Here is a 24,682-nt window from a genome sequence, read left to right on the forward strand (position 1 = left end):
GTTTTTTTCTCAAATATCTCTTCCGTTTCCATCTTTGTTGTGTAGATTTGGTCTTATCTAACTACTTTCTACTTTCTTTAACTTTTTGTTACTAATTTTCGTTTTTATCTAAATCTTTTTTTCATTTGTTTATACAAACTATTATTTATCTATTTTCATCATTTTTCAATTTATTCGTTTATATTGTTATATTATAATAATATGAAGCTATAAGATTTAACTAATCTTCATCTACACATACAATGTAACTATAGTATAAAGTTATGGGGTTTTAATCATCATTTTTTATGATTCCTAATTATAATCAAATGTTGCATCTTCCTGAGTTTTCTCTACTATATCTATATGTTCTGGTAATTAGTTAATATATATTTACAAATTCAGTGTAATAATCATTTACACATATAATGTAATTGTAAGGTAAAGTTATAAGATTAAAAAAAAATCTAAGTTTTCTACCAGTTAAGCCACACAAAGCCCTCGCCCGACCTTATTCTCCTCCTTCGTGTGAAGAGCAATGCTTTGTACTTCATGTCGTCGTTCGTGCCATTCTGCTCACCTACAGTCCATTGCGTGCCATTCTGCTGCACACCATCGATTGCCTCACGCCACAATTTGTGCCGAGAATTCAATTAAGTTATTGTTTTGGAGTTTGGAGGAGATTTTAGCTGTTGTATAGTTTATTTGCATAATAGTACAATGTATTTGCATTGGTTTAGCTTTTCTGGATTTCTTTTAGTTTGTGATGTTTGGTTTTATCAATTTTAGTGTGCAAGGTTTTTTCAATTTTAGTGTAGAAGGGTAATTTGGATATTTGTTAATTAGTATTTTTTATTTTAAAAATATTTTTCTCTATTTTTATGATTTTGAAAACTTTTTGCTAATTTTTCCAAATAATGAATTCTCAAAATGGTTTTCTTTTCGAAACCTACACAAGTAAGAAAAATTTCTCCAAAAATACGAAAATTGTTGCCCTTATTAATGAAATCAGTAAGAAGTTTCAAAAGATATATATGATATATACAACATTGTATAGTTGAACTTTTTAAAAATAAATTAGGGTACATTTGATGAGTGCATGAACAAGACAATTTGTACAATATATATCATTTTATATATAATTAATTGTATTTCAAAATATAAAATTTTTATATAATTAATAGTAAATTTGGAAATGATATATTTTTTATTTTAAAATATTACGAAATTAAAAGATGAGAGAATATCAAAAATTAAAAATGTCCCAAAATGTTGTTAAAATCTAGTTATGGAATATTACTAAATTTTAATGTATTTGTGAAATATTAGTTATATGGTAGGTTAATTCCCTAAATCTTTATTATGAACTTGTGTTTATGTTAATTTATGTGAATGTTGTTTGATCTTTAGTACCAGTTTATGCTAATTTATGTGAATGTTGTTTGATCTTTAGTACCAAATACATTTATGGTACATCTAAATTCTACCTCCAATAATAAAATTTAGACATGTTTGCTCATTTCAAAGGATTAGAAAAGTTTTTTTTTTCCTAAAAGAAATATATTTACAAAATAATTAGAGAAGATATGTCAACATGACCTTTATATTTTACAAATTATCCTCGGATCTACAAATAATTGAAATTCAGTTTCTTGATGATCTACTGAATGAGCCCTTTAAAAGCTTGATTTAAATAAACAAATTTTTGTTCATGCAAGAGTGCTAGATTAGTGAGCTATTACACACACTTTTAGGGTGGCTACTTCTAGACAAATCTCAATGACAATAAAACATATTGTCCCCTACTATTAATTACATTTTCTTTATGATATTTGAGCTTAGTTTTTACTCAAGTTTCGAAAGGTTTGAAAAGTAACGTTAGTTTTTTTGGCTGGGTTTGATAATAATTTAGGCTCTGTTTGGTAACCATTTCGTTTTTTGTTTTTAAAAATTAAGTCGATTTCCTCCCTATTTCTTACAATGATTTGCATTTTTCTTAAGTACAATGGTTGAATTCTTAATCAAATTTCAAAAAAAAAAAATATATATTTTAAAAGTTACTTTTTTTTTTAGTTTTAATAAAAATACCAAAGGGGCCTTAGTTTTTATAAGGTAAGCTTATAATTAAACCATAGGTGGAATTGGTTTTTCAAATATAAGCTTTTGACTAATTGGCAAACATGTGGGAAAATTTCTAATCATAAATGTAGTACTTACTTTCCAAACATGTTCTTTATTTGGTTTTAACTCCTTTATAAAAAGTGGACAAAAACCTCCTTCAATGTAGTATTTGTTTCTTATAATTGAAAAGTAACTTTTACGCTAAAAACAAAGGTCCTTCCTCGTTTGGTTAAATGATATGGCTGGAAACCTTATGCGAAGTTACCTTTTAAATGGATTGACTCGAGCTTTTCTTTTAAGTTGTTCAACTTATGTTCTAACATAGAAACCTAGCTAAAATGAGCCACTTATACGGTTACACCCGTACAATTAAGGAAATAACCTTTTTAAAGAAATTGACACAAAAAAAGAGACACGATTCCTTGGAGGAAAGAAACTTTTATTAATAATGTACAAAGATTGGTATTTATTAGAGAATACATTTTCAATGTACACTCACTTTTCTTCACTCTGAAGTTGTCTATCTCTCTACCTTTGATTAGCTTACGTATGGGCACATACCTTTAATTTATAGACATGAGATCCTTGGAGTACAAAAGGGTTCTTTTTGGATTTCACAAATATTTTAGATATTTCTTTGGTATAGATTATCCTTATTTAAAGAAATTCTCTAATTCCTTGGATTCTCTAGAAATACTATAATTTTTCTAGATCATTCCTTTTGAGATACTTATTTACATTCTTCTAGATAAATCTAGAGATGTCTAATATTTATACTCAGTTAATTGTATTGATACTTCAAGAAGCTTCTATAATAGTTAGAGTTGTTTCTACTTCAATAGTTTCCACCTAAACCAACTTTTACATTTGACGACTGATCTTATAAGTTGTAAGTTTGATCCTGTTAATATTAATAATTGAAAGAACAATTAAAGAAAACTCTTTCTTAATATAGAGGATTACAGCTCGTACTAGAAGTTGGGTGGCATGATCCCTCTCTTTTGCTAGAAGGTTGCAGCTTGTTAGGTCTGTTTTACAATCCTTGGTGTAGCATCTTTGTGATGCCTGTGTGTGTAACTCATGAGGTTGAACGTGGTTACGTAGTTATTTATGGAAGGGAAGTGCGGTGAGTCGAGGTGGTCTGCGGATGGCATGGGATGAGGTGCGCTTGCCATTGGGAGAGGGGGGTTGGGTGTGAAACATGTGGCTTTATAGAATCAGGCTGCTATTATGAAGCCGATCTGACTTTTCTTAATTAAATCGGGTTAATTATGGGTGGCGTGGGTGGAGGCTTATGTTTTGCGTGGGCGGTCTTTGTAAGCTGTTCGGAGTGAGGTTGGGAGGTCTTGGTGTTTGAGGGCTATCTTGCATTGTAGAGATAGATTCAAACATTTGGTTCGTTTGATGGTCGACGATGGATGGTCTTGTTTTGTTTGGTGGGATCCTTGGTTGTCGGAGGGTGCAATTTTGGATTCCTATGGGTCTACGGTGGTTTATGATGTAGGGAGTAGTTTGGAGGCACGGTTGTCGAAGTTCTTAAATAGTGAGGGAGGTTGGAGGTGGCCTACAGTGACTTGGGAGTTGCTTAAGATCTAGGGTCTTATTTAGGTAGTAGGGCGTAGAGTGAAGGGGGAAGATTATTGGGTTTGGAAGTTAGGTGCTAGTGGGCGGTTTTCTATCGATAGTGCATGGGAAGGTTTGCGTTTTCGTCATGCTAGGGTGTTTTAGGCTAGTATTTTGTGGGTGGGAGGTGGTATTCCACGCCACTCCTTTTATGCGTGGTTAGCTGTGAGGGACAGGTTGGGTACGCAGGATTGGTTGAGGAGCTGGGGTGTATTGTTAAATGGGGGGTGTCTTATATGTAGGGAAGGTATAGAATCTCGGGATCATTTATTTTTCTAGTGTGGGTTTAGGAGAGAGGTGTGGTCTGGTGTGTTACGTCAGTTGGGTTCGTCGCATCGGGTGGTGGGTTAGGATGTCTAGTTGAGTTGGTTGTGTCGAGTGGGGTCAGGTAAGGGGGTGTGTAGTAAGTTGTTCCATGTATTCTGATGTGCTTCCATCTACTACATCTGGCAGAAGCGTAATCGGCGGCTGTATGAAGGTAGATCGAGGTCGGTGTCTGCTTTGTTTCACCTTATGGTCTCTACGATTCATGCTCGAGCTGCTTCCTGGCGGGTTGATCTTCTTGGTCTTATCTAGCATGTTTACGGTTGTTTTTCTTCTTTTTGAACTTGATGTTGCTCTCTGTTTTGCTGTTGTCCCTAGTTGTAGGGTTTTGGTTTCTCTTCTCTGGCTTTTTCCCTGGTGTTTTGGGGGGTTTTTTTTTACGTTTTTGTTTGGTTTGTTCAAGTCTTTTCTTGTTGGCCTTGTTTGCGTTTTGTTGTCTTGTCTTTGCTTGTGCTTTGTTACTTTGATGCCTTGATCCCGGGCTGTGAGATCCTCCTTGTTGTTGTATAATAATATCATTTGTTCTAAAAAAAACTCTTTCTTAATTAGATTCACATATCATTGATCTCTTCTTTATGATTGATGCTTTTGATTAACATTTGATATGTGACATATAATCTTATGTTGATCCTTAAGAATCGATAGGTTAGGTTAGCTTGTGAATCTAATACGAGATAAGTATTGTTCTAACCAATCTAGGATTGAATTGAACAAATATTTAATTAGGCACTTGAAAATTGAATACTCCATCTAACATTTCCGTAAATCTTAATGCAATTATTATGAACTTAAATTCACATGCTTTTCATCAATTCAATTTGGACTAATTAGTTTATTAGAATGATTAAATGACTTTTCCAATTAGTTCAGTTAGCTATAAGCAAATACTTAATTTAGTTAATGAGAATTCAATAATTCAATAATCAAGTATACTGATTAGGGAAAATTCTGTAATAACCCGAGCTAGGCTTTCTTCATATATTTTTCTCAAACCTTTATTATCTACATTTATTTTATGCAATTTAATTCCATTTGCAACCAACAAACCTCAAACCCCCCTTCGGTTACTTAGGACTGCAAATAATTTAATTGAGAAATTCTTCAGCTGCCTGGTTCGATCCGTGCTACCACTACTACAAAATTTGATAGAAACTGTTATTTTATTTGGTCTAGAATTTGACAACGAATTCCATTTGATCAAATTGGCGCCTTTGCCAGGGAATCAAATAGTTTCTCTATTGAAAGGTTTACAGTTCTTTATTCGCCCTTTGATTTTTCTTTCTATGTAAGACTCGATCCTCCCAGGATCAAAGTTTTTTGTATTTTGCAAAGTTAGGATGGTAGAAGAGGCAACATAAGAGAGAGGCTAGAGAGCGAATAGCCCAAATTGAACAAATTCATGTAGAAGGCACTGAAGAAGAAGAACATTCACAAGAATAAGAAGAAGAGATAATGGCTCAATTTGAGCAAGAGCGAACATTGAGGAACCTTACTGCCTCTAACGTTGACCAGTATCCCCTATGCATCACATATCCTAAGACTACAGGTAATTTTGATCTAAAATCTTGTTTAATTCACATATTACCTGTTTTATGGTTTGGCAGGAGAGGACCCATACAAGCATTTAAAGGAGTTTCATATTGTGTGTGACGGCATGAGACCTCACGGTGTGACAGAGGAGCAAATAAACCTTAGAGTCATCCCGTTCTCTCTCAAGGATGACGTGAAGGACTGACTTTATTATCTACTCTCTAGAAGCATCACCTCATGGGCTGAAATGAAGAAGCAGTTCTTAGAGAAATTATTCCCTGCATCTTGTGCCACCAAGATAAAAAAGAAGATATATAATGCCTTGTAGGATCTAGGAGAATCTCTGTATGAGTACTAGGAGAGATTTAAGTGCCTCTACGTCAGTTTCCCTTATTACCAGATTGCTAACCACCATCCATTATTTTTACGATATCTTATTGCAATAGGATAAGAATAACATTGACATAGGTGCAGGTGGTGCATTGGTCAATAAAACTCCTTATGAGGCAAGACCACTCATCTCTACCATGGTGGCAAACCCGCAACAGTTTGGGACACAAGCTCCCTTCAATAAGTCATCACCACAAGAGGTAAACAAACTTCGCATTGAATTGGCAGAACTAACTACTCTTGTGAAATAGAATTTCTCTGCGAAAACAGTAGCCCTAGAAGCCTGTAGTTGAGGTAAGTTATGCTGGTAATCAGTAAGGTGGATGGATGTATAACTACAATCGTCGGGGCAATCAAAGAAACCAGGGACAAAGAAATTTAGGTATGCCTCTTGAGGATGTAGTAAAAAGCATAGAGACATGACTATGCAGCTCAAACAGAATCAGGAGACAGCTCTTTCCCACATGCAGAATATGAAAAATTAGCTTTCCTAGGTGGCCAACATGGTCAGTAGGTTAGACACTCAATATAAGGAGCTCCCTTTCTAACTAGTGTCTTTGTTCATAATGTAAGTGCCATTTCTACTATAAACTGCATTTAGAGCTCCCTCATGCCGGTTGTTGAGCCTACTATTGAGCAAATTGAGGTCTTGAGTAAAAAGAATGCTGAGAAAAAGATTGAAAATCCACCCAGAAGACGCGGGGCAAGATTCGATCCACCTTTGAATTTAAACTCTTACATTTCTTTTGCTCATTTTCTTAGCAGGTTAGTTGTTGCTAAGGGAGTTACACAAGAGGGAGAGAATGAAATTTGTCCAATCTTGTGAGGACAAGAGCCCTACTACAAAGGGCAAGAAGGTTTGGATTGAAGTTCCATTAGAGGAAAAGAAAGAAAATGAGGTCAAGTAGGAGATAGTTATCTCAAGTAATCTACCTATTAAGCAAGACGATATAGGTACGTTTTTTGTGCCCTATTTTATAGGCACTAGAAAATTTGAGCATTCCATATTAAATCCAACATCTATTATAAACATAATGCCCGCTCCTGTTTATTCTAAGTTTCAGTCCCACATTCTGCACCCTTCTGATATTCTGGTGCAGTTAGCTGACCATTCTTTGGTTAGGCCAGTAGGCTTAGTTAAAAATATGTTTGTTAGAGTTAATGGTCTAACTTTCCCTTTTGATGTTTCTGTAATTAATATGAATGTTGATTGACCTTCTTCTGAAGTATCTATGTTGTTAGGTCGACTCTTCTTAAAGACTACTAGGGTTATTATTAGTGTTAATAAAGATTCCTTAACTCTTAAGCATGAAGAGACATTTGATTTTTTTTTTCTAATACTTCCACTACCACTAATCCTATTTTTTCAAGTTCATTAATTTTTCAAGATGGCGGCCAACCCCTTAAATTTGGAGTGGGAGATGGTGACCTGGTGACCAATGATAGCTCTTGAAAAGAGCTATTTTAATGTCCATAATCTCTTTTGCTTGTTTTGTTTTTCAATGTCTATTTTGTATAAATTCGAGAAAAACATGCATTTTAGAGTCTTACGGGCTGTTCGGGGTTGATTTAGAGCTATCAGAAGTGAATTCGAGCACCCAAAGCTTCAAGGACATGAAAAGACCATTTTGCTCCTATGGCTATCACAGCAACGCCATGCCATGCACCGCACACTGCACTTGAAGTGTAGCAGGCACCTCAAGGCAAAAGCACCGCGGTGCTTAGGATTTTGACGGAAACGGAAAGGGTCGCGTGCGTGGGGGGCCAAGTGAAGAGTGCAACGTTGCTTCATTGTTTAAGGGTTGGCACTCCGAAAAGGGTGCCCAATGCTGCAACATTCCCTTGATTTTTATAAATATCATCTTCTCTTTCTAGGGTTTTTTCATGCTAAAACTAATAGCGACTGAGGAAGGTTCTGAGATTTCTTCTTTCCCTTTACTTTTTCTTCATTTTCAATAGAGATTTTTAGTTTCTATTGGGTTGTAATCATGAATTGGAGCTCTCTCCTCTACTCTTTGTCTATAAATTGTAGAGGTATGTAGTTTTATTTACTTTTGGGAGCAAAAACTATGTAGTTTCTTGAGTTTTCTATTAATAAAACTGAATGTATTGTGGTTTATGTTTTTTTTAATCTTCTTTACTTATAGATGCGTGTTTGTGCATTGGTTGTTCCCTCATAAATATGTATCACGCTTGCTAATTGATTCGTAGCTTTGCCATGTTTGCACTCAAATGTCTAGCTCAATCACTTAAGTAGCAATTAATTAATCATGTATGAAAAAGCAATAGGATGACACCCCACTCGAAATACAGATGTTAAATGGAGAGCACTAACAAGCTCTGTAACAACAAAAATACTAACAACAAGTAAACAAGTAAAGGCACACATAAGTTGGTAACCCAGTTTGGTGATAATCCACCTACGTCTAGGGGCAATATGCCCAGGAAAGATAATCCATTAATATTCAAGAGTTAAGCAATTTACAACATAGTACTTATCTGTAATACACGATCACTATTTGACTCACGCAGAGCTAAACTCACTAACCACCTAAACTCTCTCTAGATGTGTGACTACTTCTCGAGTGTACTTAGGCTCCCCTTAAGCTTGATAATATTAGTGTTAGACACTTCGACTTTCAATAGTGTGTGAGACTCCCTCACTGAGATATCTTCTCCTTAGTCAGCGAACTCCCTTCACTGATGAATCTTAGGATCTTGCTAAGATGGAAAACTCCTTCTCCGAAGCTGAGTGTTAGGCTCCCCCTAAGATTGAGAATCTCTTCTCTGGCAGCAATGGTGTAGGCTACCCCTAAGACTTTGATTTATTTCAAAATGTTGCACTTCAACGGATGAAGAGCTTACACAACAGAATAGTGAGCAAGGAGCAAAAACACAATGTAGAACAATTCGGTCATCGAACAAAAATTGTTTTGCTCAATAAAAAAAATTGCCTAATCTAAATGGATAACATAATTATCTTTAAATAATCGAATCCAAGAAAGGAAACAAATCTTTATTTGGAATAGGAAGATCACGCTTCAATAAAGGAAAATATAGGACAAAATATTACAGTCAAATATTTCCAAATAAGGAAAATATTCTGCAGGAAGTTACTTTGTTGTCACAAACATATGTTAAGAATTTATTTGAGACATTTGCAGAAACTACTATCTTAGAAAAATATAAAACCAACTAAGCAAATCTCCAACAAACTCCCTCTTTGGCTTATATATTCTGGGTTCTAAGTGGTGGTGTTGCCCCCATTGTTTTTGTTTGTGTGGAGGTTGTTCGTGAGTAGACGATCGGAGTTTTGGTGAACGATTGCTTGGATGTTCCAGCAAGAGTGAGAGAAGCAGTCCCTTTGGAGAGAGTGAGTTTTCAGTGAAGAAAGGTTATTCAACTAGTACGTATTTCTTGTTCTCTTGTTTTAGTTTGAAAGCATGCCGGTAATTTGTAGTATATTGCATATTTTGTCTGTTAGATTGTAAATGTGGAAATTCTGTCACAATGTATTTGGAACAATCCACTTCCGCTCAGAGGTACTCTTGTATAAGAGTTCCTTCAATTCCAACTATTGAATTGCTAAGTGTTGTCTTCAATTTGAAGACACTTGCCTCACTTAATCCCACTTTGAGTTAGTGGTTTTTTTAGTGTCAAATTCTCATCAAACTCAAAATTTCATGTCACATGGAATCACCTATAAGTAGAAGAGTTTTATGATATTTGGTTCTTCTTGGCAAAGTGGACATTGATGAGATTTTTTAGGAAAAATATATTCCTCTCCAAATTAGTCACTCACCATCCCACCATCCCGTTGTAAGGCCGGAGAATAGTCGGAAAGACTTTTGTGGTGCTCTATAAACTGTTCGTGAAGAGATTGGAGCAGATTTTGAGAAGCTTTGAAGACTACAAAGGTTGTACTTCTTAAATCCTTTGATTTATTTTGATTTGCATGCTTATTCTTTTAAATTAACCTAATTAGAGTACTTTAGATCCTTTATTTCTTCCGTTGCACATGTGTTCGTTCTAACAATTAATTCCCCCATTTAATTTGAACAATTCAAAATAATCCAAAATCGATTATCACTAAATTCATGTTGAGCTATAGAGAGGACCTCATGGATCTATAGATTGAAGCTCTAATGGTACTTGAATAGTTAATTAAACTTCTTTAATTAAATTATTCAACATCCATTAACTGTTGGACACTCCACTAAAGACTGAAAGCTGCACTCTTTGTACTACAAATATATTTCTATGTCCATTGGATATAACCAGTCAACAGTTCGATGACCCTTCACAAATTGATCGTAAGTACAACTAGAACAAAATTATCATTTTGCCTCTATAGTTACATCTAATATCTTAAGTATCACCGACCCCTCTAATGCACAATAAGTCATAGTCTATCTATGAGCAAACCCCTCTCAGGCCAGGAAAGGGTGTGGTGCCACATTGTTCAAGCCTCGAAATCAGTTCTTAAGGGAGCAATTTATCTACTTACCTTGATATCAAGGAAGAAGTGAATTTCGTCTTGTGTAGCTGCGTTCCTAGCTCCCCAATCAAACGAATCCCAAAAATGGTAGGTTTATTAAGTTGGAAATCTGGCCACTCTCACCCATACAAATCAAAGGACCACCTTTATAGGCAAGAGTTCACAACTCACTCTGGATTCAGGTCATATCACCTATGGTCATTCTGGTGAAATGTAAGTCTCAATTATGAACATTATATAATGAGACTAGTCATTTTGTGGTTCAGACTTATACAAACTTCTTTGTTTAGAACTCCTCCGCTCAATGTCTCCACATGAATGATCAGAATCAGATCATTTGTAGCACTTTACAAAAATTGTAACATCTACAAAGTGGGTCGTATTCGTAGTGCCACTAGGATAAGGTATCCAACCTTACCCATCTACTACAGACCATTTAGATTATCACTTGAACATGATCCACCTGTATGTCTCTGTATACACGTTTATGAAGGAACTCTTATACAAGAGCACCTCTGAGCGGAAGCGAATCTTTCTAAACTCATTGTGACAGAAATACCACATTTACATTCTAACAGAATAAATATGCAATATACAATAAATTACAGGCATGCTTTGAATAATTAAACAACAAGAGAACAAGAAACGTACCAGTTAAAGAACCCTTCTTCGCCTTAGAACTCGTTCTTGTACAAACGAATGCTCCTCTCACTCTCGCTGGGAAAGTCCACTCCAGTCATTCACCAAAACACCGTCGTCTACCCACGAAGGGACTCCACACGATCACAACAATGGGGAGGACACCACCACTTAGAACCCTTGGTATTCTCAATGTGAGAATCTAGGGGGTGTGGGCTTTGTTGGATTTGGGGTAGAGGGAAGGAAGAAACGAAGATCGTATACCACGACCAAACAAGTGGGAGAATATCGGGTCTATCGTATAGACAATAATTGATCATTCAGGAAGCGGTACACGATCGTTTTGTAAATAGGTCGTGATCGTATAGACGATCGTTTAGTAATCGCTCGGGCGTGCGATCGTTTAGGAAAGAGCTAGACAATTGTTTAGCAAATCCTATGCGATTGTTTAGAAAAAGGCACGCGTGTATACGATCGTGTAGAAACGTTGAGCTATCGTGTAGGTTCTCGGTTTACTATGCGATAGGCAGTATATAACTTGTGAACGAATTCTCTGATCTTTTGCAAAATGAAAACGATTTTCATTTTATTCTTCAGTTATGAAAACTGAATGAAACCTCCCACTAACACACGGTTACGAACAAAACACCGGTACAATTATCCTATAATTGTCCAGAATAAAATAATAAATATAATCATATTACATTCATTAACACTTTAAATAATCCATTAGATATAAAATAATCCATTAGATATAAATCATATTTATATCATATTCCTCCAAATAATGTATCTCATACATAATGTTAATCATATCATATATAATTAAGTAGTTCAATCATATCATATATAATCGAACTCTCTCTTGTCAATTTGAACACTTTAAATTGACCCAAAAACTGATTCTCAACTTGAATCCATTGAGCTATCAAGGGGACCTTAGGGACCTATGGCTCGAAGCTTCAACGGTACATGAATAACTGACTAAACTCTTTAGCCACGAGATCCACCATCCATTAACTACCAGACATTCCTCTAAAGACCGATAGCTGAATTCTTCTTACCACATATATATTTATGTGTCCATTGGATATAACCAATCAACAGTATGATAACCCTTCACAGATGCTCGTAAGCACAACTGGGCCAATTTACCGTTTTACCCCTGTAGTTACATCTAACTCCTTAAGTACTACTGATCCCTCTAATGAACAATACAATATAGTCTTACTATGTGTGGACACCTTTCAGGCCATGAGAAGATGTGTGGCGCCACATCGTTCAAGTCCCGAGATCAGCCCTTAAGAGAGCATTCTATGTACTTACCCTTGCTTTAGGGAAGGAGTGAATTCCATCTTGTGTAGTTGAGTTCCCAGCTCCCAAATTAGACGAATCCCTAAAGTGGTAGGTTTAAGTTAGCGATCTAACCACTCGCACCCATACAAATAAAAGGATCGCCCTCAAAGACAGAAGTTCTCAACTCACTTAGGATTGAGGTCATGTTACCTATGGTCATCCTAGTGAAGTGAAGTCTCTGTCATGAATGGTGTTATATAACGAGACTATAACACTTAGTGGTCTGGTCTTATACAAACTATTTATATAGAACGCCCCCCCTCACATGTCCCTACATGAATAATCAGGATCAGACTATCTATAGCAAGTAACGACACTTGTAACTATTCTACAAAGCGGGCCGCATCCGTAGCATTACCAAGATAAGGTTTCCCTCCTATATCCATATACTGCAGACCATTTTGGTTATCACTTAAGACATGATCCACTTATATGTCTCCACATACATGCTTAAGTTACAAATGACAACCAGAGATTTTAGTTTATTGGTTTATGGTAAAGCAAATAAAACATCCAATTTTCATAGACAACAAGTGAAGAAAATATCATATATTATACATCACAAGCGTTTGTTCAAAACTGTGTTTATAAATTACAGAACACGAGAGTTTAGGGCATCATCCACAACAATCTCTCACTTTTCCTAAAGCGAGTGGGATGTACAAACAACTAGTACAAAATAAAACTAGGGCACTAAGGTCCGGGACAAAAATATCTCCCACTTGCCCTAGTCCAGCCGCGGGCGGTCCCGTAGACCCATGCTCTGAAAGTGACCATCAAACACTATAGCCGTGAGAGCCTTCGTAAATGGGTCAGCAATGTTGTGCTCCGAAGCGATCTTCGTGACTATCACGTCCCCTCGATGCACTATCTTTCGGATGAAAATTCGGTTAGGTGTACACAAATACTTAATTTTGGTAATGAGAATTCAATGATCGAATATACTGAATAGGAAAAATTCTGTAATAACCCAAGCTAGGCTTTCTTCACATATTTTTCTCAAACCTTTATTTAGTTGCATTTATTTTATGCAATTTAATTTCATCTGCAACCAAAAAACTTCAAACCCACATTTGGTTACTTAGGACAGCAAACAATTCAATTGAGAAATTTGTTCGTTTCTTATGTTCGACTTGTGCTACTGCTACTACAAAATTTGGTATAAATGATTATTTTATTTGGTTAGAAATTAGATGACGAATTCTGCTTGACCACCGAGGTGGTAACTCTTCTTAGTGGAAATACCATTATGATTGAGGTCACAATCCATTTGCTTTGAACAAAAATTGACTTTTTAATTGTCTAGAAACTCTTAATTGGCAAGGACCACTTTGCGAACAAAATTCAAGCATTTGTTGATAAAATGCTCAATCTTCAAAAGAGATGTTTGAGCCATGAGTTCCCTCTTATCAAGGATCTATGCAATTTCACTACCAATGATTTAGCTTTCCATGTCTATAGATCCAAGTCCTTGACAAATTTTGTTGGAGGATCACTTTTGTTCTCTCTAATCTCTCATTGTTGAGAATCTCATATTAAGAAAATCAAAGGACTTCATGTCAATTAGTTTTGAGATGGAATTTCATGTTATCAATCATGGTATCATAGAATAAAGACTAAATGGGCCTTCGGTCTAATAAAAAAAATGTTGATTCGATCAAGAACGGTGAACCCAAAAGATGCATTAATATTATCTTTTACTCAATTGTTTTGATGTTGTTTTTTATTTTTATTATTTTTTTGAAGGGATGTTGCCCTTATAAATGAAATCAGCAAAAAAAAAATCGAAAGATGTATATGATATACAGAACACTATATAGTTGAATCTTTGAGATTAGGGTATATTTGATGAGTATATAAACAAGACAATTTGTACAATATATCCTCTTATATATGATATATATTTGCAATTTTTAGTATTGTTTAAGACGCACAAAAAACTAAACTATGATATATGCAATGTATAAATTTATTTATTTTTCAATATATTAATAGTATATTCAACATATACTTGAGATCTCAATGGAGAGGTAATCGATTTTTAATTAGGAATATAGAAGAAAATAAATGAAATCTCCTAAAATGAATAATCATGATTTCTTAAATGAACAATCATGATTTTTAACCATTTAAAAAAAAAATCTTATTTCTCATGTATGATTAAGTTCTTTGTCAGAATATATTAGGTTCTACATGCTTAGAATCGTATTACTTAGTTTGTATTTCAATATCACTCCAAAAGAATCTACTGATTAGAGAGTGTCTTGCATGTTAGGTTGTAATGTAATATTGTGGAGTAAAAATGATTTATATACTTGCTAAAATGATTTATATACTTGCTTAAAAATTTGTGGATAAACGTGTTATGCATGACTAGAGGCAGAAAGAGTGAAGGAACCTATGAAGGTCCTGAGCGGAAATGTAGAGATCGGTCCCAATTCAATTTTACACAGAATACCAATTACATAAACAATAATGCTATTCACAAAAATTTATAGCATGCAATAAAAATTGAGAAAAGGATTCGAGAGGGAGTTACCCTTGAAGAACTCTTTCTTCACATATTTCTTTTTCTCCAAAATGGTCATGTACTGTCACAAACTCAAAACCCTAATGGCCATCACCAAAAGTGTTTCCTCTTTATTCTCTAGGATGAAAATCCAAGGAGTTGCGGGCTATTGGAATTTTGGGAGAGAGGGAGATTGAGATGAGAAGAATTTACTAGGAGGAAAAATTACAGAGAGTTCTATCAGAGAACTTTCCTTTTCTGTTTTCTGTAAAACCAAGAAGAAGAAGAAAAACCGTATCACCAATAAATACCACCTTGATCATGAGATTAAAGAGAAAATGAGAGAAAATTTTCCCTCCCTTTAAAATTCAAATTCAAATTAATAAATTAATAAATTAATTTTAATTTGAAATATTATATCTCTCTCTCTATATATATATAACTATATGTTGTATCATATACAATATAACCTATAGTTTTAATTCTCTTATTGATAGTATTTAATATAAATATCATTTATATTAAATTCAATTATATGAATCCAATTCACATAATTAATATTTGAATCATATTCAAATATTTATTTCTTCTCAAATAAACTTTATATTATAATGTATCAAATATAATATATTAATTATATCTATATAATTAAATTAAATTAATTATATCATCTATAATTAATTCCCTCATATAATTTGAAAAATTCAAAATAATCCAAAATTGATTCTTATTAAATCGTTGTTGAGCTACAGAGGGGACCTCATGGATCTGTAGATTGAAACTCCAATTGTACTTGAATAATTAATCAAACTTCTTTAATTAAATTATTCAACATTCATTAACTATCGGGTGCTCCACTAAAGACCGATAGCTGCACTCTTCGTACTACAGATATATTTCTGTATCCATTGGATATAACCAATCAACAGTGCGATGATCCTTCACAAATTACTCGTAAGTATAGCTAGGACAAAATTATCATTTTACCTCTATAGTTATATCTAACTCCTTAAGTATAACTGATCTCTTTAATGAACGATAAGTCATAGTCCAACTATGACCAAACCCTTCTCAGGCCAGGAAAGAGTGTAACGCCACATTGTTCAAACCTCGAAATCAGCCCTTAAGGGAGCAATTTATCTACTTACCCCGATGTTGAGGAAGGAGTGAATTCTGTCTTGTATAGTTTGTATTCCCAGCTCCCTAATCAAACGAATCCCCAAAATAGTAGGCTTATTGAATCGACGATCTGGCCACTCTCACTCATACAAATCAAAGGACCACCTTCATAGGTAGAAGTTCACAATTTACTCAAGATTCAGATCATGTCACCTATGGTCATCCTGGTGAAATATAAGTCTCAATTATGAATGGCGTTATATAATGAGACTAGTCATTTCGTGGTCCGGTCTTATACAAACTTCTTTGTATAGAACACCCCCGCTCATATGTCTCCCCATGACTGATCAAGATCAGATCACTTATAGCACTTGACAATAATTGTAATATCTACAAGCGGTATTCGTAGTGTCACTAGGATAAGGTATCCAACCTTATCTATCTACTACAGATCATTTAGGTTTTCACTTAAACATGATTCAAATGTATGTCTCTACATACATGTTTAAGCTATTGATGATAACCTTGAATGTTAGTTAATGTCAAATAAAACATCTCATATTTTATTAAATAAATAAAATGTTTGTATAATACAATTACAAACTACAGGACTCTATGAGATTTAAGGCATCAACCCTAACAAAGCGCTATCTTTACTGTGATTAGTTAGGACACTCGTGAGAAAAGAGTGAGTATGGTTCCATGTAGTGATGTGTGAAGCTAATACCCCTAGATTAAATAAATGCCAGTTTACGATGCTCCTAGAGTTTAATTTAGGCACATTAGTCGACATATTATGATTTTAATTATTTTTTTATGTTTGATAGTTAGTGCTTGAGCCAGTGTAGGGGAAAACAAAATGAGAGACACTTAAAACTATTCCCAGTTGCTAGGACTTAATTAGAAGGGGTTTGAACTCACTCTTGCATGAATACATTTAGAACTAGTTTTAAATTGTACTCTGTCATTGACTGATTATGAATTGATTTCATTGTTGAATACAGGTTAAATCTTAGAAACCTGTTGAGACTTGAGTAATGAACCATCAATTTGAGTGGGCATATGTCTTGTGTAACTATATGTTTTATTTTACCTTGTTTGAGGACGATCAAGAATTAAGTTGGGGGTGATGATAGCGCTCAAAATGTGCTATTATATTCCATTTAACTCGAGGTTATTCTTGATTTTATATATTTATTTGATTGTTTTATAGGTTTCGAGCATCTAAATGGTAGAATGGAGCATTAGTGAGAAAATGAAGCTAAAACGATAAAAAACGAAGCTTAATTGCATCAACTAGAAAAGAGAATCGTGAAATTATAATTTTGCTCCCGAAAGAAGCGTTGAGGCACCCAACATTGCACTATGCTCGACACTACAAGGCAGAGAGCTTCAAATTTGAGCAATACACATAGTGACGCAACGCTGCCTTGGAGATGCTCCCTTAAAGTGGTGCGATGCTCCGAAGATTGAAGAGCGCACGTAAGACGCGCAACGCTGCAGCCTTACCCTTGCGCGGGAACACGACACCTTCCACCCGAGACCATAATTTTGTAGAGCATTGTGGCACCTGACAGTTTATTATAAAATGAATTTTAGTTGCCTAGGTTAAGACAACTTCGATCCCAGCCGATTTCCATCAATTTCTCTGCTCTCTCTTACTTTTTGGTCAACGCATTTATCCAAAATCTATTCCATTTATCAGCATGTCAATTATGGGCTAGGTTATCTCTATCCAGCTTGCATTTTAGGAATTTTTTCTCCATTTTCGTGAACTTGAGTTTTTTAACTGAACGTTTCAATTTTGTTCCTATAGATTATGATTATATTATCAGATGCTTGTGGATTTTATGATTGATACTTTTGATTAACATTTGATACATGACATATAATCTTATGTTGATCCCAAAGAAGCGATAGATTAGGTTAGTTTGTGAATCTAATATGAGATAAGTATTTTTCTAACCAATCTAGGATTGAATCGAACGAATATTTAATTAGGTGCTTGAATATTGAATATTCAACCTAATATTTCCCTAGAGAACTTGAATTCACATGATTTTCATCAATTCAATTTGGACTAATTATTTGATTAGGATGATTAATTGGCTTTTCCAATTAGTTTGGTTAGGTGTACGCAAATACTCAATTCTGGTAATGAGAATTCAATGATCGAGTATACTGAATAGGAAAAATTCCGTAATAACCCAAGCTAGGCTTTCTTCACATATTTTCCTCAAACCTTTATTTAGTTGCATTTATTTTATGCAATTTAATTTCATCTCCAACCAACAAACTTCAAACTGACATTCGGTTACTTAGGATTGCAAACAATTTAGTTGAGAATTTTTTTTCTTTCCTTGTGTTCGACTCGTGCTACTACTACTACAAAATTTGGTAGAAACGATTATTTTATTTGATTAGAAATTAGACAGAAAATTCCGCTTGACCATTGAAGCGATAACTCTTCCTAGTGGAAATACCACTATGATTGAGGTCACAATCCATTTGCTTTGAACAAAAACTGACTCTTTAATTAGGTAGATTCTCTTAATTGACAAGGACCACTTTGCGAACAAAATTCAAGCATTTTTTTTTTTTTGGATAAAATGCTCAACCTTCAAAAGAGATGTTTGATCCACGAGTTCCCTCTTATCAATAATCTATGCAATTTCATTGCCAATGATTTAGCTTTCCGTGTCTATAGATCCAAGTCCTGGTTGGAGGATCACTTTGGTTCTCTTTAATCCCTCAATGTTAAGAATCTCATATTAAGAAAATCAAAGGACCTCATTATCAATTGGTTTGAGATAGATCTTCATGTTATCAATCATGGTATCAAAGTCATTAAGTATAAACGGGCATTCGGTCTAGTAAAAAAAATGTGATTCGATCAAGAATGGTGAACCCAAAAGATGCACTAATATTATCTATTACTCAATTGTTTTGATGTTGTTTTTTACTTTTATTGTTTTTTTGAAGGAATGTTGCCCTCATAAACGAAATCGGAAGAAGTTTCGAAAGTTTTATATGATATACACAACATTATAGAGTTGAATTTTTTAAAAATAAATTAGGGTACATTTGATGAGTATATGAACAAGAAAATTTGTACAATATATACTCTTATATGTGATGATATTTGCAGTTTTTAGTATTTTTGTAAACATACCAAAAACTAAACCATGGTATATGTAATGTATATATATATATTTCAATATATTATGAGTATATTCAATATATCTTGAGATCTGAATGGAGAGGTAATCGATTTTTAGTTAGGAATACAGAAGAAAATAAATGAAATCTCCTAAAATGAATGAAACATTAATTTGAAATATCATACATTAAATAAATATCTATTGAAATTAATAAAAAACAACGCAAAGTCAAAATTAGAAAAATGATGTTAATAAGAAAATAATTATATATTTAAAAAATTTACTAATAAAAGATAATGTAATTAATGATATTTCAAAAAATAAAATTCTTATATAATGAATAGTAAATTCAAAAATGTTATATTTTTTATTTTAAAATAATACGAAATTAAAAGATGAGAGAGTATCAAAAGGTTAAAAATGTCTTAAAATATTGCTAAAATCTAATTATGGAATATTACTAAATTTTAGTGTATTTATGAAATATTAGTTATAGAACATATTAATTCCCTAAATCTTTCTTATGAACTTGTGTTGATGCTGATTTATGTACACGTTGTTCGATTTTTAGTACTAAATACATTTATGGTACATCTAAATTCTACCTCCAATAAAAAAATATAGGCATATTCAATCGTTTCCTTATGTTGTGCTCAAAGAAAAGTAGTATATACCAAAGGATTAGAAAAGTTTTTTTTCCCCTAAAAGAAATATATTTACAAAGTAATTAGAGAAGATATATGAATAAATAAATCTTTTATATTTTACAAATTATCCTTAGATCCACAAACAATTGAAATTCAATTTCTTGATCTATTGAATGAACCCCTCGAAAACTTGATGCAAATAAACAAACTTTTATTCACACAAGAGCGCTAGATTAGTGATTTATTATTCACACTTTCAAAGGTGGCTATTTCTTGGCAAATCTCAATTAACAATAAAATATATCGTCTCCTATTGTTAATTAAATTTCCTTTATGATATTTGAGTTTAGTTTTTACTCAAGTTTCCAAAGGTTTAAAAAGTAACGTTAATTTTTTTTGGTTGAGTTTGATAATAATTTAGTTTTTGTGAGTTAAGTTTATATATATATATTTTTTATAAAGATGAACTTGAAAACCAATTACAAAGTCATTTCTCTAGAAATAAAAGAGAGATCACTTTGGTACAAAGATGGAACTCCCTCAGGATCTTACAAATGCCACAAAACATTTGTGTTGAAATGGTGTTTTAGTCCTAAGGGCGTTTTAGTCTTTTTTCAGTGTCTATTGTCTAGGGTTTCTCTCTGTATGGTTATTTATACCTGTCCAGTATTGAGTACTGTGTATTAGAAAAATTAAAAGAATAAAAATTCTCCTATCGTGGTTTTCTCCCTAATCTAGGGTTTCCACGTAAATTTGAGTTTCTTTTCTTCTCTTCTCTTTTCAATATGATACCAGAGCATGGTGACGAAACCTTGGCAGTCATTAATAAGAACAAACTAGAGACTCCAACAGAAACCTCCATTGGAACGAAGGGATCCATGAACGCTGAAGTTGCTGTAGCCATAAGAGTAGTAGTTGAGCATTATTTTCATGCCGCTTTGCCTCAACTCCTCAAATCCATGTTTGATCCAACCTCTAGCCAGACCCGACCCAATCCTCAAATTTGTAGCCAGTGGACTTCCTTTGCAGACCCGACCACTGGAGCTCCCAGACTCGATCGGCACACAAATCCGAGCTCCTCCACAACGCACAGACCAACGGATTACACGGATCCCATCAGATCAGTGATCGATCAAAGCTATGCTAACCGCGACCCATCTGATTTCCACCATATTCTGCCTCAGATCCCACCGATGCAGGGGAAATCATCAGCCTCAGGAGTTTTTGCACAGCCCGACATCACCGCTCGTGACTGCGGTCTTTAGTCGATCTCTAGCCTGCATTTGTAAGTCAGTCGCCGGCCCTAGCATACGTTCCAACTCGTCCGTGGATGACACTCTTCTCAGTCGGTCCAGCCGAACCAATCGGTTCAACCAAACCAATATGGTCAGCCAGTTTCCAACCCTTCTTTTGATCCATCCTCGAGCCAAAATGAAGCTACCTTTCCAGGGATTTATGGGCAAAACCAACCTATGGCAAATTCTGGCGGAACCATTGGTTTTGAACAGCAGTTGGCAAACTTACAGCAGCAAATATCGGCCCTTAGATCCACGACAAATCCTACAACTGATTTTCATCCACATTCAGACTTCTCTTTATGCTCAGAAACACTGGTAAATGCTTACTTTACTTTACCTGTAGCAAATATTATATCTGGTTCTGTGGGAAACTCTGCAGGGATGTCTGTTGATGAGAAACTTAATGGTGAGAATTACTTTTCTTGTCCCAATCGATAAGAATGGTCCTTGAGGGACATCAAAGTTTGGGTATCTAACTGGAGAAATACCAAAACCAAACCCCGGTGATCCCCAGGAACGTATATGGAAAAGAGAGGACTCTCTTCTTCGCTCAATTCTGATAAACAGCATGGAACCTCAGATCGGGAAGCCACTTCTGTACTCACCTTCCGCTCGGGATATTTGGGAAGCTGTCCAGAAGCTCTATTCACAGAGGCAAAATGCCTCACGTCTTTATACCTTAAGGAAAATATTCATGAGTGCAAACAAGGGACTCTTGACGTCACGTCTTATTTCAATAAATTGTTCCTGTTGTGGCAAGAAATGGACTTGTGCTGTGAAGTCGTGTGGAATTGTCCTATTGACGGAGTTCAGTACTCAAAGATTGAGGAGGCGGATCGGGTGTATGATTTTCTGGTTGGCTTAAAACTTAAATTTGATGGTGTCTGAAGTCGGATTTTGAAACAGAGACCAATACCATCTCTAATGGAAGTATGCTCAGAGGTCAAGTTAGAAGAGGATAGAACCAGAGCTATGAATGGCACTAGCAACAACCACTTAGATTCTGCTGCGTTTGAAGCCGTGTCTTCGGGACCAGAGAGTGACAAACAGAACGAAAAATCCTCACCAATCTGTGAGCACTGTAAGAAACCGTGGCACACCAAAGGTCAATGCTGGAAGTTACACGATTGCACACTGAATGGCAAGCAACGGCCTGCGAATGATAAGTCAAAAACCGGTTGGGCCCTTGTTAGTGAAACAGGGGATGGTACATCATCAGCCACTAGCCAGGTAGAGTCAAGCATGGTTGGAACCAATAATGTCGTGCAATCAGGTACTTCTCAGTCCTTTAGCTTATTGGTCGAAGGGGATGAATCGTGGATCCTTGACTCAGGAGTAACAGACCACCTAACTAGATCATCTGATCAATTCCTCTCTTATTATCCAAGTGCGGGAAACGAGAGAATACGAATTACAGATGGGTCTTTTGCTTCCGTTGCTGGGAAAGGTCACTTATCTCCTATTCAAGGGTTGATTTTACAGAATGTCTTGCATGTGCCAAAGAGATCTTATAATTTGCTATCTGTCAGTAAAATAACTAGAGATCTAAATTGGCACTGCCCGGCACAGTAGGGGGCTCTACTTCCTCTCGGAGGATGCTTCATCTAGGAGTTTATCTAGCACTTGTTTACTATCTTCCCTTATTATTTCTGAAACTGATTTCCTGTTATGGCATTTTCGACTTGGACATCCGAATTTTCATTATATGAAGTATTTATTTCCCCATTTATTTCGTAATGTTAATATTTCATCTTTATCTTGCGATGTGTATATTCGTGCAAAACAATCTCGGGTGTCTTTTACTTCTCAGCCTTATAAACCTTCCCAATCTTTCCACCTGATATATAGTGATGTGTAGGGCCCATCTAATATCACAACCGTGTCGGGTAAGCGGTGGTTTTTCACCTTCATAGATGATCACACTCGTCTTACATGGGTGTTCCTTCTTACGGATAAGTCTGAAGTGACTACAGTCTTTCAGTAATTCTACACCACGGTCGAAACCCAGTTCAATACCAAAATTGCTATCCTTCGGAGTGACAATGGCCGTGAGTTCGTTAATCAGTCCCTCCGTGAGTTTTTAAATTCTAAAGGTATTATCCACGAGAACTCCTGTGCCTATACCCCACAACAAAAGGGGTGGCCGAACGAAAAAATCGTCACCTTATTGAGGTTGTTCGGGCACTCATGATTCCTGCATTCATACCCTTGTACTTATGGGGCGATGTTGTACTCACTGCAGCCCATCTCATTAATTGAATGCCTTTCCGTGTTCTCAAGTTCCAGACTCCCTTAGCCCATTTGAAAGAATCCTTCTCTTCTACCCGGCTTTTCCCAGATGTTCCCCTTCGGGTGTTTGGGTGTACGGTGTTTGTTCATAATCATGGTTCTCACAGTAAATTCGCTCCTAGGGCTAAAAAATGTGTCTTTGTTGGGTATCCGCTACATCAATGGGGCTACAAATGTTATCAGCCATCTTCTCGAAAGTACTTTATCACCATGGATGCTACCTTTCAAGAAGATATACCTTTCTTTCCTGTTAGTCCTCTTCGGGGGGAGACTTTGAGTGAAGAGACTAACACATCATCCATTTATTCTATTCCTGTAGACTTGTTTCTTGAACCAATTCCTGAAACTAATCCTGGCCCTCCCATTCCTAACAATCCTATCCTTCTTACAAAACAAATTCCTTGGATAACCTACTATCGGAAGAATCTACAAAAGGGCAAGCTCCACCGGAAAGTGTTCAAGAGTCAGAACTAGAGCTAACTCAAGGTAACCATATTCTTGATAATAATAACTCTGTTGAAAGTAATGTAGTGAACACTGACGATGCAACGAATCTTAACAAAATTAAGAAGGATGAGAGTAATGAATTTCCCCCTGATGATGTTCAGGAGACTAAAAATGTGCAGCAGATGAATACAGAGGAAAAGGGTAACAAGACCAGTGAAATTGATGCCACCCTAGACTTACCAATTGCCCTACGAAAGGGAACAAGGTCCTGCACCAAGTACTCTATGAAAAGCTTCTTATCTTACAGTAGCTTGTCAAGAAGATTCAAGACCTTCACCACTAGTCTGGACAATGTGACTATTCCGAAAAATGTGTACAAGGCTCTGAAAATTCCTGAATGGCGGACTACAGTCATGGAAGAAATGCGGGCTCTCAAGACCAACGAAACATGGGATCTAATTGTTCTTCCTAGAGGTCACAAATAGGTGTTCACAGTCAAGTACAAATCCGATGGGACTCTCGACAGATATAAGGCCAGATTAGTGGCGAAAGGGTTCACTCAAACATATAGGGTGGACTACTCAGAAACTTTCTCGCCAGTGGCAAAACTCAACACTATTCGAGTTCTTCTCTCTGTTGCTATGAACCTAGACTGGCCTCTATATCAGTTGGATGTAAAAAATGCGTTTTTAAATGGTGAGTTGGAAGTTGAGGTTTATATGACCCCTCCTTCAGGGTTTGAAGCACAGTTT

The 24,682-nt window shown here is 35.4% G+C and overlaps 1 protein-coding gene across 1 annotated transcript; it reads left to right on the forward strand.

Annotated features, from left to right (window-relative positions):
* The first annotated feature begins 23,453 nt into the window (after positions 1-23,453).
* On the forward strand, positions 23,454-24,415 carry LOC150032352 (uncharacterized). The gene is made up of 2 exons (XM_090306877.1): positions 23,454-23,919; positions 24,015-24,415. The coding sequence occupies exons 1-2, from the start codon at positions 23,454-23,456 to the stop codon at positions 24,413-24,415; spliced, it is 867 nt and encodes a 288-aa protein (XP_090163003.1).
* The last annotated feature ends 267 nt before the right edge of the window (positions 24,416-24,682 follow it).

Source organism: Benincasa hispida, chromosome 11, assembly GCF_027475165.1.
Source record: "Benincasa hispida cultivar pf3 chromosome 11, pf3_genome.v1.1, whole genome shotgun sequence".
NCBI classification, from domain to species: domain Eukaryota; kingdom Viridiplantae; phylum Streptophyta; class Magnoliopsida; order Cucurbitales; family Cucurbitaceae; genus Benincasa; species Benincasa hispida.